General features: G+C 37.5%; 2 protein-coding genes across 3 annotated transcripts in view; both read left to right on the forward strand.

Annotated features, from left to right (window-relative positions):
• LOC107675305 (FYVE, RhoGEF and PH domain-containing protein 6-like) overlaps positions 1-1575 on the forward strand; it is a gene marked incomplete at its 5' end in the record, with an annotated part of 19353 nt that extends 17778 nt beyond the window's left edge. The window contains 2 exons of the mRNA XM_016469607.1: positions 1062-1204; positions 1291-1575. Of these exons, the coding sequence (XP_016325093.1) occupies positions 1062-1204; positions 1291-1327 (180 nt within the window). The remainder of the gene's footprint in view (positions 1-1061; positions 1205-1290) is intronic.
• Positions 1576-2156: 581 nt separating this feature from the next.
• LOC107675304 (hypermethylated in cancer 2 protein-like) lies at positions 2157-6307 on the forward strand. Of its 2 annotated transcripts, none has more exons than XM_016469605.1 (2): positions 2157-2294; positions 4598-6307. In XM_016469605.1, the coding sequence occupies exon 2, from the start codon at positions 4629-4631 to the stop codon at positions 6003-6005; it is 1377 nt and encodes a 458-aa protein (XP_016325091.1). In that variant the 5' UTR covers positions 2157-2294; positions 4598-4628; the 3' UTR covers positions 6006-6307. The 2 variants fall into 2 exon arrangements, with proteins under 2 accessions (XP_016325091.1, XP_016325092.1); XM_016469606.1 differs by lacking the exon at positions 2157-2294 and adding an exon at positions 2347-2443.
• The last annotated feature ends 2984 nt before the right edge of the window (positions 6308-9291 follow it).

The following is a 9291-nucleotide window of genomic DNA, read 5'->3' on the forward strand; positions in this document are numbered from 1 at the left end:
CTATGTCAGTTAGCACTGCATTGTTCATATACTTTATTTATTACCTGGAGATGACTTGACAAACACAAATAAACCATATTGTCGCAATCGTATGTTTAATGTCTTCATGTTTCCAAACGTTTCTGTTTTTCTGAAAACAACTGTTTTCATACAGCGATAGCTGGACGCTTTTGTCCATATTAGGAATTTCCTCATACGACTTTCTGCGCGAGAGCGCCCTCCGGCTTCGAGTTTGAAGGAAACATACACTTCACAGAATGTTTAGCGCTTGGCGATGTTCGTCTCGCCTTATTCTGGGTCCGAATAAAACATCAGATCATGCACAGACTATCCTGTCTCTTTGAATTGAAATCTATATTTATTCACACCGGCTCTTGAAAACCTCTATGCGAACACACTTGCCCGAAAAAGTGCGGGGGACGAATTTCCGTGATATTAAAAGTGGGGGGGGGGCACGTCCCCCTCGTAATCTACGCCCCTGCTTCAGATTATAAAAAGGTAAGAAAGAGATGGTTCTTTAAAGAACCTTTGACTGAATGGTTCTTTGTGGACCCAAAAAATGGTTCTTCTATGGCATTGCTGTGAAGAACCTTTTGAAGCACCTTTATTTTTAAGAGTGTATTGCTGGAGCCTCTGCTGTTTTGGAGTGATAGTATCAGTGATAGTGACTGGGTGGGTCTAGTTTCTAAACAGAAATAGCCATTGATGTGTAAATGAGGGCAATCGTGTGTTAATGCGTTGGGGTTTCTGTCATCAGCACACGAGAGAGCAGTTCTATAGATGCTATTTTTTATGTTTTTATAGTATCATTTTTTGTTCCCGTCAAAAGATAAAGGTAAATTTCATTTTTTTTATTTTAATTAATTTTTTCATTGTATTTATTTTTTGCAGTACAAATTATGCAGTAATATTTCTGGTTTACAAGCACATATTTTAGTATTTATCCAGTATTATTTATATGTAACCAGGCAGCTCATTGCATTTGATAAATATATTTTATGCACTATTATAAATTTGTATTTATATTGCATTTTTACACTACTTTTATTTATTGTATCCAGGACGTAGCAGCTTTGGAAAGTCAACCTCTTCTGGGATTTTCAGTCCGAACAGAGAAACCCAAATCTTCCCTGCATTTTAAACTTTATCACAAAGACACGCTGTACTACATCTTCAGAGCGAGCGACAGCCAGATCTGTGACAGGTGAGTGTAATATAAAATACATTTGAAACACTCCATGTTGTTGATATTTTTGCCATTTAAACGTCACAATCATTTTCCTCCTATAGATGGATTGAAGCGATCCAGCAAGCCACGGTCCTCTAACCCTCTCTTCCTCAACCGTTTCCAGAACAAACCATCATACAAACGACACACACATACATTAAAATGGATTAAAATGAAGGCACACCGCATTTGCGTGTGCAGTTGCTACTATGAAGTTGTGCTTAAGTTGTTTAAAAGTGTTGTGAAATGAAAGTTTTTAGTTATGAAATACTTCTCCATAACATATCTGATAATGCATTTGCATAATATACTACACATCCTTTTATTATGCTGTTATATTTATGCTTTACGGCAAAAACACTGTAACCAGTTAGTTGCATTTAATAAATGCATTTTTATACAATTTCATTTCAGTATGTTGTCATTTTAGAATGTACAGTCAAACCAAAAATTATTCAGACACCAGATCTAGTTTTAGATATTTGTTTACTAGGTGGTGCAGGACACTATAGTTCACTTATGCAAATGAGGATAGCAAAATAAAGTAAACTGTGACATGTTATACCCAAAAATTCTTCATGCAGACACTTTGACCGGACCATGTTTTGCTTAAGTGTTTTTTCTTTAATTGTTAATTCGCATTTTTACACCACAGACTGAACAACATGAAGCATTGCTTGGTAATTGTTTGACCTAAATTGGTATTATCTAATCGTGTACTTAAATTTAACAGCCGACAGCTTTTCAACCGAATTCATTACATACCTTTCTATCAAAGTTATCTGGCATTATCAAGAGGAATTTGTTCTGACACAGTTTAACTCAGTTCTTTTTTTGAATATATTGTAGGCTACTCAACTATTTCTTGTGGCCTATCAGTATAGAGTATTACCCAGCCTTAGGGTTAGTCACCTGAGGTAATACTCTGGTAACAGCTCCAGCAGGACAGGTAGGGGGTGAGACTGATCTCGACTGGGTCAGGGGTCACACTGCCTGCGTCACAAGCTCCTAAGATGGCGTTTTGATGACGACGGGAGAAGCGAGGACCCCTGCCCTTGTTTACAAGGTATTTGAAAATACAGTGTATATGTGTTTGTTTATATGTGTCTCATATAACTATGATATAAACATCGGCGCGTTGTTGAACTGAGGAACTGATGGTGATTATTATAACAACAACGGCTTTAAATGCGTTTCGTGATACGCTTACCTAAGGTATCATTTCCTGTTGTTTTTATTTTAAACGATCTTTAAACTGTTCATTGTTTACCTCTTAGCAGACATCCATATCGTCGTGGTAGAGAGTATAAAACAATAAATGTGTGATTTACACGTCTATAAACGCTCAGTGTCCTGGGTTCCGCATTTAGAAAGACAGGTACGTGTATATTTAACGTTACCTCAGACCCAGGCGGGGGTTGTTCGCGGACGTGCTGTTTTCGACGAGCAATTGTTGGGTTTTATTTTGCTAACATTTTTAAATGAAACCAAAACACATTTTTAAAACGCGTGTCGTTTCGCAATCTTGATCAAAGACCAGCCCTAATTAATTAGCACATGCGCATTCAGGTCTTCAGGATCTTAAACTGTTAATCTGTAACTCGTAGTCATTATTTGTTCAACATTGTTGTTGTTTGAGGCTCAGTAAAACACAGTAAGAAACCGAAAAACGGGCGATGATTGTTATTGTACTGTAATTATGACTATTTTGCCAATGTCTTAAAAAACTACCATCGAACCGGAGCTTCTGCTGAAATGCTGTTTATGCAGTTTTTGCCAATACTGTAAAATCATAATAAACTGTAGTGTATGCTTTAGGAATCGATTTAATTTTGTTTAATTGTTAGTTTTTTTTGATGACTTGGCTGAGTTACAGATCTTTTATTGTAGTAACAATAACTTGAGGAGTATCAAAATATGTGGTTACGTTTTTTGGTAAGGGGTAACGCTTTTAATGCCTTCGAATCACTTCTTGTGTGAACTTCAAGACCACAGTAGCGTGCAAACGTACAAATCTCATTCATTGTTTGTTATTGGTTGAGAATTTTTTTTTAATCAGTAGCATTTACACGCATTGTAATCAATCATAGTTGGTTACTATACACTCCCAAACTACTCATTGTGTAAAAAGTGCTGGGTAGTAACTGATTACATGTAATCCGGATTACATAATCAGATTCCAAAAAGTAAGTACTTGTAATTCGAGTATATTACATGCGCAATCAGATTACAGTTACTTTTTTATGGATTACATATTATTCACACAATGGCAGTAAATTATTGATTATATATTGATGCTCCTTAATTCTTCTTCTTTCTTTCTTTTTTTAATTTTCCTTTCTAAAAATCCTACTTTATCATAGAATTAAGCTTTGACTATTCACAATAGTCACATGTTGTGTAAATAAATTTGCAAACCATGCTTCTGAATTTGAAGGGGGAAAAGCACATCTCAAGCTATTAGACCATGTATGAAACAAATAATGATGCAAGTTACTAAACACTGGTGATGTATAGCTATGAAACACTGTCTTCATCATATCCAGTGACCTTCAGTAACTGTTGATTCTAGAAGTCAGGACAAAAATATTTCCGACCTGGCAGACTTTGGGCATGTCACTGTCTTCATGTTTATTAATGTTTGTTCATATAATGCAGGGATTCCCAAACGTTTTTTGTTTTGTGGAAGTTGATACTTCAAATAATTTAACAACATATCTGCATGTTTACAGTTATCTGATGTCGGTTAATGGTCACGGTAACATGCAAGTAAACAAATATATATATATTTTTATTGTTAAAGTGTTTAAATTAGTTTTATTTTACATTTTCATTATTTGATTATTAGCTTTTTTTTTCAATTCACAAGCCCACTGCAGTTCTTACATCAAGCCCAGTTTGGGAAACCCTGTTGTAATGTAATGTTTATTTTGTTTGTAGTTTTTTGGATTGTATTTTGTGTATTTTATGATGTTGATATAAATGCTATATGTTTTTTTTTTCTCTTTGCTTTTTTTAATTTTTATTTATTTTTAGGTTTTTTCATTTTTAAGTTCTCATACTTTTTTGCTTCAAATCAGCGTTTAAGTACTGATGTATTATAGAACTCAATAGAAATCACTTTTGAACTCAATTGACATTATAACATTGACACAATTATTTATTGATTGTGACTTTATAATTATGACATATGACAACAACAAGGAATCTAAGCACTTTATCAGTAAAAACGTTGGCATAAAAGTTTGTTTTTTCCCCCCTACTGGTCATCCCGTTTTTTGTTTGTTTGTTAAAACAATGCAGATATTAGCGATTATCCTTGAGGGTTTGTGTCACATCAAAATAACATCTAGCCGTCCTTTCTTACAGTGACACCAATGCAAAGCATCAAGGGTAGGCGATGGAGCTCCCAAACTACGCCAGTCAACTGCTTCTCCAGCTCAATCAGCAGCGCTCCAAAGGCTTCCTGTGCGATGTCATCATCATGGTCGAGAACACGCTCTTCCGGGCCCACAAAAGTGTCCTCGCCGCCACCAGTCACTACTTCAAGTCCCTTGTCCTTCACGATAACCTCATCCACCTTGACCCTGACATGGTGGATCCAGTTGTTTTCCAGCAAATTCTGGATTTCATTTACACCGGCAAGTTGGCAGATGAGACCTTTGAGGGTGTGGATTTAAGCTCTCTGCTCACCACAGCTAACTTTCTCCAGCTCAATGACCTCACAAACCTGTGCTCCAGTAAGATCAACCAAAATGGGTCCCTCAATAGCGTGGCTCGTGGAAGCTCCAAATCTTCAGTTCGCCTGTATGAAGACCACTCATCAGACACTGAAACATACACGTGTATGACGCCCCCCAAAAAATGGCATAATGCTGAAAGTAGATGCATTTCGAGGAAAAAGCAGGACTTGGGGTTGGATTTGTCTAAGAAAAATTCAAATTCTGAGACAACAGGTAACGACGGAGTTTTTCTATCTAGACCCATCTCCAACAATATGCAGTTGGGAATAAATGGGAAGTGTGTTCCAAAGGAAGAGAAGTGGATAATTCCTTTGGACGGAGCTCAGGAAAGAAAAAGGGAGGGATCCCGAAGAAAATCTAAGGTCAATGGTTACATTCCTCTTAGCAGGGCTGGAAGTCAGTCAAGCCAGAATCAGACCTTCACTTTACAGTTGTCTGTAAAGAAAGAGAAAGGAATTGGAGGGAAAACAGATGAAATTGACGGCCAAAAACCAAACAATGGCAGCACCAATTTTGTTTATCAAAAGGAGACCTTTCTCAAAGAAGCTGAAGGGGACAACCCATACGTTTGTATCCCATGCGAAAAGGGTTTTCCCTCCTCGGAGAGTCTTAAATCCCATGTGGAAAGCCATTTGGATGAAGATCTGGATGTGAAGGTTGAGGATGAGGAGGAAGAGGAACGTGACGGAGACACTGGAGCCACCAGAGTCTCGCCGGAAGCTCCCGAAAGCCTGGATCAAAGTCCGTTAAAGTCCCTCAAAGATGTCGACACCGTGCGTCCCTTCCCTTGCAACATTTGCGGCAAGATGTTCACGCAGCGTGGCACTATGACCCGCCACATGCGCAGCCACCTCGGTCTAAAGCCATTTGCGTGTGAGGAGTGTGGCATGCGCTTCACCAGGCAGTACCGCCTCACTGAGCACATGCGTGTCCATTCAGGGGAGAAACCGTATAAGTGCCAGGTCTGTGGTGGGAAATTTACGCAACAAAGAAACCTCATTAGTCATATGCGGATGCATACCTCAGTATCTTAGAACAGGTCAAAGAGCCCTAAACTAGGATAACACAGAAACCCAGAGTTCTTTTAACTAGGGTTCAGTTTTCCAACAAGTTCTCCAGAACACTACAAAGATTCCTCTAGATCTTCTTTACAGGGGTTTCCTTTTTGAGCTAATGAAGGGTTTAGTTTCACCCACAAATCTTCTACGATTCTGCAAAGAGTCATCTAGGTTAAAAAGGAAACCTCTGTAGTGTAATCTACAACACATGTCAAACTCTGGTCCTGGAGGGCCACTGTCCTGCAGAGTGTAGCTCCAAAACACCTGCCTGGAAGTTTCGAGTAATCCCAAAGACCTTGATTAGCTGGTTCAGGTGTGTTTAATTAGCGTTGGAGCTAAACTCTGCAGGACAGTTGCCCTCCAGGAGCTGAATTTGACACCCCTGATCTAGGGTACTATTTTGGAAACACGTCCTATAAAGATTCCTCTAGATTTTCTCTACAGAGTTTACTTATTGAGCTAATTTAGGGTTCAGTTCGGGCCACACCTCCTCTAGAATGCTACAAAAATCCACTAGATCTTCTCTACAGCGATTTCTTTGTTGAACAAATCTAGCTTTCACTTTCACCCACAAATCCTTGAAAATTTTACAAAGATTTTTCTAGCTCAACATGGAAGCAGCTGAAGATCTAGAGCAGTCTAGATCTCTTCTCAGATTTTTCTGGGGATCCTACACCATTTCAAAGTCTTGCAGTCTAAATGAGGAGGACATCCAAAATGCACAGTGGTGGACAGGTTTGAGAAGCACTGATCAAGATCAGGGGTAGCCAACCTTGCACCTGGAAGGCTACCTTCCTGCAGGCTTCAGTTCCAAATCTGCGCCAACACACTCGGAACACCTTGACTAGCTGGTTCAGTTGTGTTTGGTTAGGGTTGGAGGATGGTAGGGTCACTCGAATCCAGACCTGGAGGCCCTGCAGGGTTTTGCTCAAACACTGATCAAACTCGCCTACCTGTAACTCTGCAGACCTTGATTAGATTCTTCAGGTGTCTTTGATTAGGGTTGGTGCTAAAAAAATAAAATAAAATTGTGAAACCCTGATCTAGAATTAGAATTCTGAGGATTTGTGGCTAGAACTAAAGCCTAAATTTTCTCAAAAAAGGAACCTCTGTAATCTATTCTAGAGATCACCTGTGGCCACAAATCCTCTAGAATTCTATAAAGTTTAATTTAGATCTTCTTCAGACACTCTATCTTTTGAGCTAATATAGGATTCCATTTGGATCACAAGTCATTTAGAATTCAATGAAGAATCCTCTCCAAAACGAAACCCTAGATGATCTCAAAAAAGGAAACCTCTAGTCTATTGCAGGGTTGATGTTTGGCTACAGTTCCTCTAGAATAATATAAAGATACACTTAGATCTTCTCTAAATACTTTACATTTTGAGGTAATCTAGAATTCCATTTGCATCACATTTAGAATTCTACAAACAATTCTCTAGACTGATTTTTACTGATTTCCTAATTTAGGATACATTTTCATTCACAAATTCTCCCAAGATTCCTCTAGTTCAAAAGGAAACTTCTGTAGAGAAGATCCGAAGCATTCTATTTGTGGCATTCTTTCAAAACTAGATTATTTCAAACCTCGTATACCTTGTTGTTTAATCTAGGGTTCAAAAGGGTTTCTCTACGGAGTTTACTTTTTTAGCTAATCTAGAGTTCAGTTTCCACAGCAAATCCTCTAGAATGCTATAAAGAATTATCTAGATCTTTGTAGAAGAATGGTGCTGCCGTTCCCTGATAAGCATAAAAATGCCAACTTCAGCCAATACCTGCTGTTATACCTCTTTCTTCATACCTTCTTATTCTTGTGCATGAATTGTTTGTTATTGTTAGTGTGTAGCTAAAAAATATCAAGTTTATCCACTTAGCGATGTAGTTTAATCGATTACCTCAAATAGCTAGTAATCCTCTCAGAACTGAAACAGCCGAATGTTCCTGGTGATACCAGTTATTTTACAGCAGTGACTTGCGATACCTCTCGAATGTAATTTAGGAGTCATGATAGAGTTTATGCTTCAGAAACAGGCCGCTGTAATAAAGCTATCTGGGTTGTTTACTTGAATACACAAACTTGCTACCTCAGATTAAACCAAACCCTCTGATTAGCCTGTATGAGATTAAAAATACATATTAGAGAAGAGAAACTACACAGTGTCTTCCATATTACAGTCACTCTGTCTAGTTTAATTAATGAGCTTAAACTGCAGACATCTGATTCAGAACAGAGGAAAACATACTGCCTGTGTCAGTATACACTTTTCAGGGGGTCAGGTAATACTTCACTGTAGGGTTGCGATCTGAGCTAGTGAAGTAGTATTGCTTGAGCAATTGGGGTGTTTTGATGTACAGTTCCAAAGAAATATTGAATGTTGAAATGCTTAAGAAATACTGTAAAACTATAACCAAATCTATATTCTTGCTAAATATTTAAGTCTAATTTATGCTTCTTTCAATTCAGGTTTATAGCAAGTCTTTCTTCTTTTTTCAAGGGTTTTCTTTTGGGTTTTTCTTTCCTTTTCTTATTTTAATGCGTCAACCAATGGTTTAATTTATACAGCATGTTGTCCATATTTTCTTGTGGCATGTGCATTATTCTTATGAATTTAAAACAGTTAGGTTTAGCAGATTGCATTCATGCATTTAGTGTTGAAACGAGACCAAAAGCGTAAAATCAATACCTACTGTAAATATCTTTGGGTATCTTGACATGTTATTGTTATCAGTTGATATATTACTGAAACTTTTACTTATTCAGAGATGACATTTTCTTATTGTGTTTTAATTTCTCTACACCATGTTTGTTTTAAACTACCTCTGGTTGGGTACCAGATGATGGGTTTTCATCATGCTGGAGGGCTTTTTAAACAATACCTAATTTCGAGGTTGTATTCATTTGTTATCTAGTAATATCAAAAGAGGTACTTTAAATAATAGATCAACTAGCCTAAGATTTGATTCGCTGAATTGACTTTTCAGGCACTCTTTGATTGTTTTGTGCTTGCTTTTTCTCTCTTTTTGCTTTATATTGAGATGATTATTTGACACTGTCTGTAAATAAATAGGATTCTAGAATATTCAGAAACTGTTTAATACATAATGGGACTTGAAACTGAACTTCAAAACTGTGACAACACTTTCATTTGCATCCTCTGCAAACCTCAGGGAACATTTTAGGGACACATCCCAGTTAACTTTTTGAACCATAAAGCGCCATTAACCAATGTTTTTGCAGCTGTTTGTCTGTTTTGTTTTT

The sequence above is a fragment of the Sinocyclocheilus anshuiensis genome, unplaced genomic scaffold (assembly GCF_001515605.1).
Source record: "Sinocyclocheilus anshuiensis isolate Anshui unplaced genomic scaffold, SAMN03320099.WGS_v1.1 scaffold532, whole genome shotgun sequence".
In the NCBI taxonomy this organism is placed as follows: Eukaryota; Metazoa; Chordata; class Actinopteri; order Cypriniformes; family Cyprinidae; genus Sinocyclocheilus; species Sinocyclocheilus anshuiensis.